General features: G+C 52.0%; 1 protein-coding gene across 2 annotated transcripts in view; it reads right to left on the bottom strand.

Annotated features, from left to right (window-relative positions):
• pgap2 (post-GPI attachment to proteins 2) overlaps positions 1-16685 on the bottom strand; it is a 37141-nt gene that overhangs the window by 12419 nt on the left and 8037 nt on the right. The window contains exons 3-4 of one of the 2 annotated variants that reach the window (XM_041199496.1): positions 15895-16147; positions 5598-5704 (exon numbers count right to left, since the gene is read on the bottom strand). In XM_041199496.1, the coding sequence (XP_041055430.1) occupies positions 5598-5704; positions 15895-16147 (360 nt within the window). The remainder of the gene's footprint in view (positions 1-5597; positions 5705-15894; positions 16148-16685) is intronic. The other variant, XM_041199498.1, reaches the window with a different exon arrangement.

The raw sequence follows: 16685 nt of genomic DNA, 5'->3' as shown, positions 1-16685 counted from the left end.
TGTTCTCCTTCGGCCAAATCACAACATCTTTCAGATATTTGATCAATGGGGCCTCAGCAATTATGTTGACTCTACTCTCCACACATCACGTACACAATTTAGAAACACTTGGGTTATGAGGTAATGTTTGGATGTCAGCTGTGGCTCACTCTCACCACAAACTTGTGGGTTGAAGGCCCACTCCACAAACTTGAGACCGACACTCCCGGGGCAGTACAAATGGGGCGCTACACCGTCTGAGGGTCAGTGCTGAGGGAGTGCTGCACTGTCTGAGGGTCGGTGCTGAGGGAGTGCTGAACTGTCAGAGGGTCAGTACTGAGGGAGTGCTGCACTGTCTGAGGTTCAGTGCTAAGGGAGTGCTGCACTGTCAGAGGGTCAGTACTGAGGGAATGCTGCACAGTCAGAGGGTCAGTACTGAGGGAGTGCTGCACTGTCAGAGGGTCAGTACTGAGGGAGTGCTGCACTGTCAGAGGGTCAGTACTGAGGGAATGCTGCACTGTCTGAGGGTCAGTGCTGAGGGAGTGCTGAACTGTCGGAGGGTCAGTGCTGAAGGAGTGCTGCACTGTCAGAGGGTCAGTACTGAGGGAATGCTGCACTGTCTGAGGGTCAGTGCTGAGGGAGTGCTGAACTGTCGGAGGGTCATTGCTGAGGGAGTGCTGCATTGTCAGGAAGTGATGTAATGATTCTTGAAATATTTTACATGAGTCTCATTCTTTGCCAAACCTCTTATTTTTGTGCCATCTTAAATTGAGTGTGTGCTCCCTGGACTCAAATCCCAATGCAGGAAGAACAAGTCGTTTAATAATTGCAAACCTTCAGGATGAGCACCACCCATTCACCCCAACGCTTTCTTTCCTGCTGTCACACTGCTGTGCAGCAGCTCTTTTGTTCTTCCTACCAAAGTGAACTTCACATTTTCCCACATTAAACTCCATTTGCCAGATCTTTGCCCACTCAACCTATCTATACCCATTCACAACCACCTCATGTCCTCTTCACAACATACTTTCCTACCTATCTTTGTGTCATCTGCAAGTTTAGCTACCATGTCTTCCCTCCCCTCATCGAAGTCATTGATGTAAATCATAAAAAGTTGAGGCCCTAACACAGACCCCTTGGGACTCCACTCATCACATCCTGCCAATCAGAAAAAGACCCATTTATGCATACTCTCTGCTTTCTGCCAGCCAGCCAATCTTCTATTCATGCTGATATGTTACTCACTACACCATGCACTTTTATTTTCTGTAATAATCTTTGATGTGGCACCTTATCAAATACCTTCTGGAAATCCAAGTACAGTACATCTATATGGTCCCCTTTATCTATTGCGCATGTTACTCCTTCAAAAAACTCCAATAAATTGGTTAAACATGATTTTCCTTTCACAAAACCATGCTGACTCTGCCCAATTGCCTTGAGCTCTTCTAACTGTCCAGCTATAACTTCCTTAATGATCGATTCCCCACAACAGACGTCAAGCTAACTGTCCTATAGTTTCCTGTTTTCTGCCTCCCTCCCTCCTTGAATAGAGGGGTTATATTTGCTCCTTTCCGGTCTGATGGAACCTTTTCAGAATCTAGGGAATTTTGGAAAATTAACACCAGCACATCGACTACCTCTTTAGCCACCTCTTTTAAGACCCTTGAACATAGTCCATTGGGACCCAGAGACTTGCCAGACCACAGCTCCATCAATTTACTCAGTACCGCTTCCCTAGTGATTTCAATTTCACCAAGTTCCTTTCTCCTGTTCACCTCCTGATTTTCAGTTACTACTGGAACGTTTTTTGTATCCTCTATAGTGAACACCGAAGCAAAATATTTGTTCATTTCTTCTGCCATTTCCTTATTATCTACTATTATTCTCCCCCACCACTGTCACTCTCTAGAGGACCAACACTCACTTTACTTTTTCTTTTCCTTTTTAAATACCTGTAGAAACTCTTGCTATCTGTTTTTACATTTCTAGCTAGCTTCCTCTCATACACTAATTTCTTTCTCCTGATTAACCTTTTAGTCATTCTCTGCCGTTCTTTATATTCTGTCCAATCAATTGTCCTGCCACTCATCTTTGTGGAGCTGTTTGTTTTTCCCTTAAGTTTGATGCTTTCCTTAACATCTCTAGTTAACCACAGATGGTGGGTCCTCCCCTTAGAATTTTTCTTTATAGTAGGAATGTACTCATTCTGAATACTCTGAAATACCCCCTTAACTATCAGCCATTGCTTCTCTATTGAACTATCCTCTAGCCTAGTTTCCCAGTTCACTTCAGCTAGCTCAGCTTTCATTCCCACATAATTGCCCTTATTTAAGTTTAAGATACTCATCTTAGACCCACTCTTCTCCCTTTCACAGTGGATGTAAAATTCAATCATAATGTGGTCGCTGCTACCTAGAGGTTCCATCGCGCTGAGGTAATTAATTAATCTTGTCATGTTACACAATACCAAGTCTAATATAAACTGCTCTCTGGTTGTTTCTGAACTTGCTGCTCTAAGAAACTATCACAAAAATATTCTAAGAACTCCTCATTCGGGCTACTACTGCCAATCTGATTTTTCCAGTTTATGTGTAGGTTAAGATCACTCATGATTATTGCCGTCCCTTTATCACACGCACACAATATTTTCTCTTGTATACTTTGGCCTACACTGTGGCTACTGTTAGGGGACCTGTAGACCATTCCCACTAATGACTTTTCCCCTACTATTCCTCATCTCCACTCAAACCAATTCTACATCCTGATCTCCTGAACCAAGGTCATCTCTAACTATTGAACCAATGCCCTCTTTGATTAACAGTGCTACCCCTCCACCTTTACCTAGCTTCCTATTCTTCTTGAATGTCATGTACCCTTCAATATTAAGGACCCAGTGTTTATCATCTTGTAGCCACATCTCTGTAATTACTATCGGATCATACTTATTTACTTCAATGTGGGCCATCAATTCATTTACTTTATGAATGCTATGTGCATTCAGTTAGAGACCCTTCAGTTTTTTTTTGTTATCTGGTCTTGATTGTTGATCTAATCTTAGGTTTTTTTTCTCTCTGTCCCTTCCTGCCATTCTCTGACCCTCATTTCTCATATTACTATTTTGCTCTCCTCTCTTGACTCTGCACCTTGAATTGCTACCTCTACCCAAGCCTGATCCCTCAAACCTCTTGCTTAGTTTAAAGCCCTCTCTGTTTCCAGGCAAACAACATCAGGTGGTCAGTACAATCGATTCAAGGACATCTGAAGAAAGAGTCTTCCAAATGTCTACAGTGCAGACCCACCTCTCCTGGGAAAACACAGCAGCTGATGGCCCATAAGGAGCTAAGCACTGAAATCGGGTTCAGGGTGTCTCAAGGACTATTTACGGCAAACTCTCAATATCCAACATGTCCAGAGGAGGGCCGGGGTCACCCAGCTGCAGAAGCTCCCCACTCCCAAGCAACAACCACCTGGAGTATTGCGTGCAGTTTTGGGTCTCCTTATCTGAGGAAGGATACACTTGCCATGGAGGGAGTGCAATGGATGTTCACCATTCATCCCTGGGATGGCGGGATTGTCTTGTGAGGAGAGATTGACGAGATCGGGTCTGCAACCCCTGGTGTTTTGAAGAATGAGGCGTGACCTCATTGAAACTTACAAAATTCTTACAGGGCGTGACAGGGTGGATTTAGATAAGATGTTTCCCCTGGCTGTTGAGTCTAAAACCAATGGACATAATCTCAGGATTAAAGGGTCGGCCATTTATGACTGAGGGAGGAAGAGGAATTCCTTCACTCAGGGGATGGTGAATCTTTGGAATTCTCAACCCCAGAGGGCTGTGGAAGCTCAATCATTGAGCATGTTCAAAACAGCAATCGATAGATTTCTGGAGACTAATGACATTGAGGGATGTGGAGATAGCATGGGGCAGTGGTGTTGAGCTAGATGATTAGCCATGATCAAACTGAATGGTGGAGTAGGCTCGACAGGCTGAATGGTCTACTCCTGCTCCTATGTTCCTAACAACATAAGCTCCCAGTTCTGTAGACATCCATGCTGATCTCACATCAGACTCTTTAGCCATGAGGGTCCCGCAGAAGTCACTTACAGCTTGGAGCCAACTAGAGTTTGGCATCCAGTTCTGGTTACCGTGCTTTAGGAAGGATGTGAGGGTCCCTGAGAGGATGCAGAGGAGATTTATCAGGTCGGTTCCAGGGATGAGGGATTTTAGCTACAGGGTTAGGTTGGAGAAGCTGGGGTTGTTCTTGCAGCAAAGGAGATTGAGGGGAGATTTGATAGAGGGAGACAGGATGATGACAGGTTTAGATCAGATGGGCAAAGAAAAGCTGTACCCAGAAGTTGGTGGTGCAAGGACTAAGGTACACAGGTATAAGGTTTTGGGCAAGAGATGCAGGTGGAATATCAGGAAGGACATTTCTACACAGCGAGTGGTATTGACCTGGAGCTCGCTACCTGTGAGGGTGGTAGAATTAGAGACGATCAATAATATCGAAAGGAAATTGATGGCCACTTGAGGGAAATAAATTTGCAGGGTTACAGGGATAGAACGGGAGAATGGGACAGACTGGATCGCTCCACGGGGAACCCGCAAGGAGTCGAAGGGCCGAGTAGCCTCCTTCTGTGCAGTAAGAGCTCTAAATAGAGAAAGGGAGAGGGGAGAGAGAAAGAGGGAAGAGAGCGAGCAGAGGCAGAGAGGGGAGGGAGGGAGGAGAGGAAGGCGGAAGGTGGCGCGAGGGAACGGGGCAGGGCACCAGGGGGAGGGGAAGGGCGCCAGGGGGAGGGAAAGACGAGGGTGTGGGGAGAGAGAGGGGAGGATGCAAGAGAGAGAGAGGGGGGGACAGAGAGAGAGGGAGGGACAGAGAGAGAGGGGGACGGAGAGAGTGCGAGGGGACGGAGAGAGAGAGAGAGAGAGAGGGGGGATGGAGAGAGAGAGAGGGACGGAGAGGGAGAGTGAGGGGGACAGAGAGAGAGAGTGAGGGGGACAGAGAGGGAGAGTGAGGGGGACAGAGAGAGAGAGTGAGGGGGACAGAGAGGGAGAGTGAGGGGGACAGAGAGGGAGAGTGAGGGGGACAGAGAGGGAGAGTGAGGGGGACAGAGAGAGAGAGTGAGGGGGACAGAGAGGGAGAGTGAGGGGGACAGAGAGGGAGAGTGAGGGGGACAGAGAGAGAGAGTGAGGGGGACAGAGAGGGAGAGTGAGGGGGACAGAGAGGGAGAGTGAGGGGGACAGAGAGGGAGAGTGAGGGGGACAGAGAGGGAGAGTGAGGGGGACAGAGAGGGAGAGTGAGGGGGACAGAGAGAGAGAGTGAGGGGGACAGAGAAGGAGAGTGAGGGGGACAGAGAGAAAGAAAAAGAGGGACGGAGACAGAGAAAGAGAGGGGCGGGGAGAGAGAAAGAGAGGTGCGGAGAGAGAGAGAGGGGCGGAGAGAGAGAAAGAGAGGGATGGAGAGAGAGAGGGATGGAGAGAGAGGGACTGAGAGAGAGAGGGAGAGGGAGGGAAAGAGAGGGAGACAGAGAGAAGGAGACAGAGAGAGAGAGAAAAAGAGAGAGGGAGAGAGAGAGAGACAGAAATGGAGAAATTGAATATTAGAACTGATTACCTCTGGACTTACTGTGCTTTTCTTGGTCTGCTGCCAGATGATGCAGGTGAGGATCATGTGAAGCATTGATGATACCATGAAGGAGATAAAAGCTTTCTCATGGACCCCTGTAATGACGGAAACAGGCATGATCAGGGCAGAATTCCTTCCAATGGGCACCGAGTGATCAGTAATCCTCCCAATAGGCACCAAGTGAGTGACCTGAAATTCTCCCAACAAGCAACGAGTGGTCAGAGATTCTCCTGATGACCACTGTGCGATTGACAATCCTCCCAAAGGGCACCAAGTGATTGACAATCTGCCCATTGGCCTTCAAGTGAGTGATCGGCGATCCTCCCGATGGGCACTGAGTGAGTGGTCAGCGATCCTCCCAATGGACACTGAGCGAGTGGTCAGCGATCCTCCCAATGGACACTGAGCGAGTGATCAGCGATCCTCCCAATGGACACTGAGTCAGTGATCAGCGATACCCCCAATGGACACAGAGCGAGTGATCAGCGATACCCCCAATGGACACTGAGCGAGTGATCAGCGATCCTCCCAATGGACACTGAGCGAGTGATCAGTGATCCTCCCAATGGACACTGAGCGACTGATCAGCGATCCTCCCAAAGGACACTGAGCGAGTGATCAGTGATACCCGCAATGGATATCGAGGCAGTGATCAGTGATCCTCCCAATGGACACTGAGCGACTGATCAGCGATCCTCCCAATGGACACCGAGCGAGTGATCAGCGATACCCGCAATGGATATCGAGGCAGTGATCAGCGATCCTCCCAATGGACACTGAGCGAGTGACAGCGATACTCCTAATGGACACTGAGCGAGTGATCAGCGATACTCCCAATGGACACTGAGCTAGTGATCAGCGATATTCCCAATGGACACTGAGCGAGTGATCAGAGATCCTACGAATGGACACTGAACGGGTGATCAGAGATCCTACGAATGGACACTGAGCGAGTGATCAGCGATCCTCCCAATGGGCAGCGAACGAGTGACCAGCGAGCCTCCCAATGGACACCGAGCGAGTGATCAGAGATCCAACGAATGGACACTGAGCGAGTGATCAGCGATTCACCCAATGGGCAGCGAACGAGTAACCAGCGAGCCTCCCAATGGACACTGAGCGAGTGATCAGCGATCCTCCCAATGGACACTGAGCGAGTGATCAGTGATCCTCCCAATGGACACTGAGCGAGTGGTCAGCGATCCTCCCAATGGACACTGAGCGAGTGATCAGCGATCCTCCCAATGGACACTGAGCGAGTGATCAGCGATAACCCCAATGGACACTGAGCGAGTGATCAGCGATACCCCCAATGGACACTGAGCGAGTGATCAGCGATCCTCCCAATGGACACTGAGCGAGTGATCAGTGATCCTCCCAATGGACACTGAGCGAGTGGTCAGCGATCCTCCCAATGGACACTGAGCGAGTGATCAGCGATCCTCCCAATGAACACTGAGCGAGTGATCAGCGATACCCCCAATGGACACTGAGCGAGTGATCAGCGATACCCCCAATGGACACCGAGCGAGTGATCAGCGATACCCCCAATGGACACTGAGCGAGGGATCAGCGATCCTCCCAATGGGCACTGAGCGAGTGATCAGCGATACTCCCAATGGACAGGGAGCGAGTGATCAGTGATACTCCCAATGGACAGGGAGCGAGTGATCAGAGATCCTCCCAATGGACACCGAGCGAGTGATCAGTGATCCTCCCAATGGACACTGAGCGAGTGGTCAGCGATCCTCCCAATGGGCACTGAGTGAGTGATCAGCGATCCTCCCAATGGACACTGAGCGAGTGATCAGCGATCCTCCCAATGGGCACTGAGCGAGTGGTCAGCGATCCTCCAAATGGACACTGAGCGAGTGATCAGTGATCCTCCCAATGGACACTGAGCGAGTGATCAGCAATACTCCCAACGGGCACTGAGCGAGTGATCAGCGATACTCCCAATGGACAGCGAGCGAGTGATCAGCGATCCTCCCAATGGACACCAAACGAGGGATCAGTGATCCTCCCAATGGACACCGAGCGAGTGATCGTTGATCCTCCCAATGGGCACTGAGCGAGTGGTCAGCGATCCTCTCAATGGGCACTGAGCGACTGCTCAGTGATCCTCCCAATGGACACCGAGCGAGTGATCATTGATCCTCCCAATGGGCACTGAGCGAGTGATCAGCGATCCTCCCAATGGACACCGGGTGAGTGATCAGCGATCCTCCCAATGGACATCGAGCGAGTGATCAGTGATCCTCCCAATGGGCACTGAGCGAGCGATCGGCAATCCTCCCAATGGACACTGAGCGAGTGATAAGCGATCCTCCCAATGGACACTGAGCGAGTGATCAGCGATACACCCAATGGACATCGAGCGAGTTATCAGCGATACTCCCAATGGACACTGAGCGAGTGATCAGCGATACCCCCAATGGACACGGAGCGAGTGATCAGCAATACCCCCAAAGGGCACTGAGCGAGTGATCAGCGATCCTCCCAATGGACACCGAGCGAGTGATCAGCGATCCTACCAATGGACACTGAACGAGTGATCAGCGATCCTCCCAATGGACACTGAGCGAGTGGTCAGCGATCCTCCCAATGGACACTGAGTGAGTGGTCAGCGATACCCCCAATGGGCACTGAGCAAGTGATCAGCGATACCCCCAGTGGACACCGAGCGAGTGGTCAGCGATCCTCCCAATGGGCACTGAGTGAGTGGTCAGCCATCCTCCCAATGGACACCGAGCGAGTGGCCAGCGATCCTCCCAATGGACACTGAGTGAGTGGTCAGTGATCCTCCCAATGGACACTGAGCGAGTGATCAGCGATCCTACCAATGGACACAGAGCAAGTGATCAGCGATCCTACCAATGAACACTGAGCGAGTGATCAGCGATCCTCCCAATGGACACCGAGCAAGTGATCAGCGATCCTGCCAATGGACACCGAGCGAGTGATCAGCTATCCTCCCAATGGGCACTTAGCGAGTGATCGGCAATACCCCCAATGGACAACGAGCGAGTGATCAGCGATACTCCCAATGGACACTGAGCGAGTGGTCAGCAATACCCCCAATGGGCACTGAGCGAGTGATCAGCGATCCTCCCAATGGACACTGAGCGAGTGATCAGCGATCCTACCAATGGACACTGAGCGAGTGGTCAGCGATCCTCCCAATGGACACTGAGTGAGTGGTCAGCGATACCCCCAATGGGCACTGAGCGAGTGATCAGCGATCCTCCCAATGGACACTGAGCGAGTGATCAGCGATCCTCCCAATGGACACTGAGCGAGTGGTCAGCGATCCTCCCAATGGACACTGAGTGAGTGGTCAGCGATACCCCCAATGGGCACTGAGCGAGTGATCAGCGATACCCCCAATGGGCACTGAGCGAGTGATCAGCGATACCCCCAATGGACACTGAGTGAGTGGTCAGCCATCCTCCCAATGGACACTGAGCGAGTGATCAGCGATACCCCCAATGGACACTGAGCGAGTGGTCAGCGATCCTCCCAATGGACACCGAGCGAGTGATCAGCGATACTCCCAACGGACACTGAGCGAGTGATCAGCGATCCTCACAATGGACACTGAGCGAGTGATCAGCGATACTCCCAATGGACACTGAGCGAGTGATCAGCGATCCTCCCAATGGACACTGAGCGAGTGATCAGCGATCCTACCAATGGACACAGAGCAAGTGATCAGCGATCCTACCAATGAACACTGAGCGAGTGATCAGCGATCCTCCCAATGGGCACTGAGCGAGTGGTCAGCGATCCTCCAAATGGACACTGAGCGAGTGATCAGTGATCCTCCCAATGGACACTGAGCGAGTGATCAGCAATACTCCCAATGGACACTGAGCGAGTGATCAGCGATCCTACCAATGGACACAGAGCAAGTGATCAGCGATCCTCCCAATGGACACCGAGCAAGTGATCAGCGATCCTGCCAATGGACACCGAGCGAGTGATCAGTGATCCTCCCAATGGGCACTGAGCGAGCGATCGGCAATCCTCCCAATGGACACTGAGTGAGTGATCAGCTATCCTCCCAATGGACACTGAGCGAGTGATCGGCAATACCCCCAATGGACAACGAGCGAGTGATCAGCGATACTCCCAATGGACACTGAGCGAGTGGTCAGCAATACCCCCAATGGGCACTGAGCGAGTGATCAGCGATCCTCCCAATGGACACTGAACGAGTGATCAGCGATCCTCCCAATGGACACTGAGCGAGTGGTCAGCGATCCTCCCAATGGACACTGAGTGAGTGGTCAGCGATACCCCCAATGGGCACTGAGCGAGTGATCAGCGATACCCCCAATGGGCACTGAGCGAGGGATCAGCGATACCCCCAATGGACACTGAGTGAGTGGTCAGCCATCCTCCCAATGGACACTGAGCGAGTGATCAGCGATACCCCCAATGGACACTGAGCGAGTGGTCAGCGATCCTCCCAATGGACACCGAGCGAGTGATCAGCGATACTCCCAACGGACACTGAGCGAGTGATCAGAGATCCAACGAATGGACACTGAGCGAGTGATCAGCGATTCTCCCAATGGGCAGCGAACGAGTAACCAGCGAGCCTCCCAATGGACACTGAGCGAGTGATCAGCGATCCTCCCAATGGACACTGAGCGAGTGATCAGTGATCCTCCCAATGGACACTGAGCGAGTGGTCAGCGATCCTCCCAATGGACACTGAGCGAGTGATCAGCGATCCTCCCAATGGACACTGAGCGAGTGATCAGCGATAACCCCAATGGACACTGAGCGAGTGATCAGCGATACCCCCAATGGACACTGAGCGAGTGATCAGTGATCCTCCCAATGGACACTGAGCGAGTGATCAGTGATCCTCCCAATGGACACTGAGCGAGTGGTCAGCGATCCTCCCAATGGACACTGAGCGAGTGATCAGCGATCCTCCCAATGGACACTGAGCGAGTGATCAGCGATACCCCCAATGGACACTGAGCGAGTGATCAGCGATACCCCCAATGGACACCGAGCGAGTGATCAGCGATACCCCCAATGGACACTGAGCGAGGGATCAGCGATCCTCCCAATGGGCACTGAGCGAGTGATCAGCGATACTCCCAATGGACAGGGAGCGAGTGATCAGTGATACTCCCAATGGACAGGGAGCGAGTGATCAGAGATCCTCCCAATGGACACCGAGCGAGTGATCAGTGATCCTCCCAATGGACACTGAGCGAGTGGTCAGCGATCCTCCCAATGGGCACTGAGTGAGTGATCAGCGATCCTCCCAATGGACACTGAGCAAGTGATCAGCGATCCTCCCAATGGGCACTGAGCGAGTGGTCAGCGATCCTCCAAATGGACACTGAGCGAGTGATCAGTGATCCTCCCAATGGACACTGAGCGAGTGATCAGCAATACTCCCAACGGGCACTGAGCGAGTGATCAGCGATACTCCCAATGGACAGCGAGCGAGTGATCAGCGATCCTCCCAATGGACACCAAACGAGGGATCAGTGATCCTCCCAATGGACACCGAGCGAGTGATCGTTGATCCTCCCAATGGGCACTGAGCGAGTGGTCAGCGATCCTCTCAATGGGCACTGAGTGAGTGGTCAGCCATCCTCCCAATGGACACCGAGCGAGTGGCCAGCGATCCTCCCAATGGACACTGAGTGAGTGGTCAGTGATCCTCCCAATGGACACTGAGCGAGTGATCAGCGATCCTACCAATGGACACAGAGCAAGTGATCAGCGATCCTACCAATGAACACTGAGCGAGTGATCAGCGATCCTCCCAATGGACACCGAGCAAGTGATCAGCGATCCTGCCAATGGACACCGAGCGAGTGATCAGCTATCCTCCCAATGGGCACTGAGCGAGTGATCGGCAATACCCCCAATGGACAACGAGCGAGTGATCAGCGATACTCCCAATGGACACTGAGCGAGTGGTCAGCAATACCCCCAATGGGCACTGAGCGAGTGATCAGCGATCCTCCCAATGGACACTGAGCGAGTGATCAGCGATCCTACCAATGGACACTGAACAAGTGATCAGCGATCCTCCCAATGGACACTGAGCGAGTGGTCAGCGATCCTCCCAATGGACACTGAGTGAGTGGTCAGCGATACCCCCAATGGGCACTGAGCGAGTGATCAGCGATACCCCCAATGGGCACTGAGCGAGTGATCAGCGATACCCCCAATGGACACTGAGTGAGTGGTCAGCCATCCTCCCAATGGACACTGAGCGAGTGATCAGCGATACCCCCAATGGACACTGAGCGAGTGGTCAGCGATCCTCCCAATGGACACCGAGCGAGTGATCAGCGATACTCCCAACGGACACTGAGCGAGTGATCAGCGATCCTCACAATGGACACTGAGCGAGTGATCAGCGATACTCCCAATGGACACTGAGCGAGTGATCAGCGATCCTCCCAATGGACACTGAGCGAGTGATCAGCGATCCTACCAATGGACACAGAGCAAGTGATCAGCGATCCTACCAATGAACACTGAGCGAGTGATCAGCGATCCTCCCAATGGGCACTGAGCGAGTGGTCAGCGATCCTCCAAATGGACACTGAGCGAGTGATCAGTGATCCTCCCAATGGACACTGAGCGAGTGATCAGCAATACTCCCAATGGACACTGAGCGAGTGATCAGCGATCCTACCAATGGACACAGAGCGAGTGATCAGCGATCCTCCCAATGGACACCGAGCAAGTGATCAGCGATCCTGCCAATGGACACCGAGCGAGTGATCAGTGATCCTCCCAATGGGCACTGAGCGAGCGATCGGCAATCCTCCCAATGGACACTGAGTGAGTGATCAGCTATCCTCCCAATGGACACTGAGCGAGTGATCGGCAATACCCCCAATGGACAACGAGCGAGTGATCAGCGATACTCCCAATGGACACTGAGCGAGTGGTCAGCAATACCCCCAATGGACACCGAGCGAGTGATCAGCGATCCTCCCAATGGACATCGAGCGAGTGATCAGCGATCCTCCCAATGGGCACTGAGCGAGTGGTCAGCGATCCTCCTAATGGACACTGAGTGAGTGATCAGCGATACTCCCAATGGACACTGATCGAGTGGTCAGCGATCCTCCCAATGGACACTGAGCGAGTGATCAGCGATCCTCCCAATGGACACTGAGCGAGTGATCAGCGATCCTCCCAATGGACACTGAGCGAGTGATCAGCGATACCCCCAATGGACACTGAGCGAGTGATCAGCGATACCCCCAATGGACACTGAGCGAGTGATCAGCGATCCTACCAATGGACACTGAACGAGTGATCAGCGATCCTACCAATGGACACTGAACGAGTGATCAGCGATCCTACCAATGGACATCGAGCGAGTGATCAGCGATCCTCCCAATGGACACTGAGCGAGTGATCAGCGATCCTCCCAATCGACACTGAGTGAGTGGTCAGCCATTCTCCCAATGGACACTGAGCGAGTGATCAGCGATACCCCCAATGGACACTGAGTGAGTGATCAGCGATCCTCCCAATGGACACTGAGCGAGTGATCAGCGATACTCCCAATGGACACCGAGCGAGTGATCAGCGATACTCCCAATGGACACTGAGCGAGTGATCAGCGATCCTACCAATGGACACAGAGCAAGTGATCAGCGATCCTACCAATGAACACTGAGCGAGTGATCAGCGATCCTCCCAATGGACACCGAGCAAGTGATCAGCGATCCTGCCAATGGACACCGAGCGAGTGATCAGTGATCCTCCCAATGGGCACTGAGCGAGCGATCGGCAATCCTCCCAATGGACACTGAGTGAGTGATCAGCTATCCTCCCAATGGACACTGAGCGAGTGATCGGCAATACCCCCAATGGACAACGAGCGAGTGATCAGCGATACTCGCAATGGACACTGAGCGAGTGGTCAGCAATACCCCCAATGGACATCGAGCGAGTGATCAGCGATCCTCCCAATGGACATCGAGCGAGTGATCAGCGATCCTCCCAATGGGCACTGAGCGAGTGGTCAGCGATCCTCCTAATGGACACTGAGTGAGTGATCAGCGATACTCCCAATGGACACTGATCGAGTGGTCAGCGATCCTCCCAATGGACACTGAGCGAGTGATCAGCGATCCTCCCAATGGACACTGAGCGAGTGATCAGCGATCCTCCCAATGGACACTGAGCGAGTGATCAGCGATACCCCCAATGGACACTGAGCGAGTGATCAGCGATACCCCCAATGGACACCGAGCGAGTGATCAGCGATCCTACCAATGGACACTGAACGAGTGATCAGCGATCCTACCAATGGACACTGAACGAGTGATCAGCGATCCTCCCAATGGACATCGAGCGAGTGATCAGCGATCCTCCCAATGGACACTGAGCGAGTGATCAGCGATCCTCCCAATCGACACTGAGTGAGTGGTCAGCCATTCTCCCAATGGACACTGAGCGAGTGATCGGCGATACCCCCAATGGACACTGAGTGAGTGATCAGCGATCCTCCCAATGGACACTGAGCGAGTGATCAGCGATACTCCCAATGGACACCGAGCGAGTGATCAGCGATACTCCCAATGGACAGGGAGCGAGTGATCAGCGATCCTCCCAATGGACACTGAGCGAGTGGTCAGAGATCCTCCCAATGGGCACTGAGTGAGTGATCAGCGATCCTCCCAATGGACACTGAGCGAGTGATCAGCGATCCTCCCAATGGGCACAGAGCGAGTGGTCAGCGATCCTCCAAATGGACACTGAGCGAGTGATCAGTGATCCTCCCAATGGACACTGAGCGAGTGATCAGCAATACTCCCAATGGGCACTGAGCGAGTGATCAGCGATACTCCCAATGGACAGCGAGCGAGTGATCAGCGATCCTCCCAATGGACACCAAGCGAGTGATCAGTGATCCTGCCAATGGACACCGAGCGAGTGATCGTTGATCCTCCCAATGGGCACTGAGCGAGTGGTCAGCGATCCTCTCAATGGGCACTGAGCGATTGCTCAGTGATCCTCCCAATGGACACCGAGCGAGTGATCATTGATCCTCCCAATGGGCACTGAGCGAGTGATCAGCGATCCTCCCAATGGACACCGGGTGAGTGATCAGCGATCCTCCCAATGGACATCGAGCGAGTGATCAGCGATCCTCCCAATGGACATCGAGCGAGTGATCAGCGATCCTCCCAATGGGCACTGAGCGAGTGGTCAGCGATCCTCCTAATGGACACTGAGTGAGTGATCAGCGATACTCCCAATGGACACTGATCGAGTGGTCAGCGATCCTCCCAATGGACACTGAGCGAGTGATCAGCGATCCTCCCAATGGACACTGAGCGAGTGATCAGCGATCCTCCCAATGGACACTGAGCGAGTGATCAGCGATACCCCCAATGGACACTGAGCGAGTGATCAGCGATACCCCCAATGGACACTGAGCGAGTGATCAGCGATCCTACCAATGGACACTGAACGAGTGATCAGCGATCCTACCAATGGACACTGAACGAGTGATCAGCGATCCTCCCAATGGACATCGAGCGAGTGATCAGCGATCCTCCCAATGGACACTGAGCGAGTGATCAGCGATCCTCCCAATCGACACTGAGTGAGTGGTCAGCCATTCTCCCAATGGACACTGAGCGAGTGATCGGCGATACCCCCAATGGACACTGAGTGAGTGATCAGCGATCCTCCCAATGGGCACTGAGCGAGTGGTCAGCGATCCTCCTAATGGACACTGAGTGAGTGATCAGCGATACTGCCAATGGACACTGAGCGAGTGGTCAGCGATCCTCCCAATGGACACTGAGCGAGTGATCAGCGATCCTCCCAATGGACACTGAGCGAGTGATCAGCGATCCTCCCAATGGACACTGAGCGAGTGATCAGCGATACCCCCAATGGACACTGAGCGAGTGATCAGCGATACCCCCAATGGACACTGAGCGAGTGATCAGCGATCCTACCAATGGACACTGAACGAGTGATCAGCGATCCTCCCAATGGACACTGAGCGAGTGATCAGCGATACCCCCAATGGACACTGAGCGAGTGATCAGCGATCCTCCCAATGGACACTGAGCGAGCGATCGGCAATCCTCCCAATGGACACCAAGTGATTGGCAATCATTCCAATAGGCGCCCAATGATCAGAGAAAAAGGAACTTAACACCTCAAGAAAGACCAACATCACTGCATTCCGAGTAATATTCACACTTAAACTAGAAAACCTTGCAGTTGTGTGAGGATGGGATGATGCCCTTGCACTCACAGTGATTCTCTGTTGAAGAGACAAACGTCAGGAGCAGCAACGCTAGGTTCTCCAGCATGTTGCAGGAGAAGTTGATGAAGCAGAGGGGGCCATACCAGCGGCCAGGCGAGGGGGCACGGCGGTAGTGGCTCCAGTATGCCATCCCGACCAGCAGCCGGGGTGCTGAGTGCAGACCGATGCAGAAACGCCAGACATAGCGCTGAGGTGTCTCCCCTCCAATAGCAGCACTGATCGACGGGAGGTAGTTGGGGACCTGAAAAATTAAAGAGTGCAGAATGACAAGAGTAAGAATTTGTGTGTATAAATCCCAATTGTCAGTCACACTTTTAAGCCCACATTCAGCATTGCAAATTGCGATGTCAACTTTTCCCATCCAATTTTGCTGTCAACTGTCACGGTGTAGTTACAGCCTCTGACCATAAGGTGGAGCCAATCTTTGTGTTTTCCTCTCTCTATATGCCTCCAACTTCTTGTATGTTAGGAAAGAGCTTATATTCATAGCTATAATAGAAGTGTTTAAGAAGATGAAAGGCCAGGAAAGACTGTTCCTCATGCTTGAGGTGTCTAGAATGAGAGGCTATCGATAGAAGGTTAAATGTAAGAAACTTGGAACAGTTGATAGTTACCCCCTCCTGTTCCCATACCACTTCCACCACCTCTCCAATCTGATTTTGAACATTGACAGTTTCTGCCTCAGCCACTATCACTGGAAATGAATTCCACCGGCTCACAAAACTGTGTGTGAGAAGAGGATTATCCTGCTCTCTGTTCCAAATCTCTTATATTTAATC

This window comes from Carcharodon carcharias, chromosome 11 (assembly GCF_017639515.1).
Source record: "Carcharodon carcharias isolate sCarCar2 chromosome 11, sCarCar2.pri, whole genome shotgun sequence".
Taxonomy (NCBI): Eukaryota; Metazoa; Chordata; class Chondrichthyes; order Lamniformes; family Lamnidae; genus Carcharodon; species Carcharodon carcharias.
This window is presented reverse-complemented; position numbering and strand designations above follow the sequence as displayed.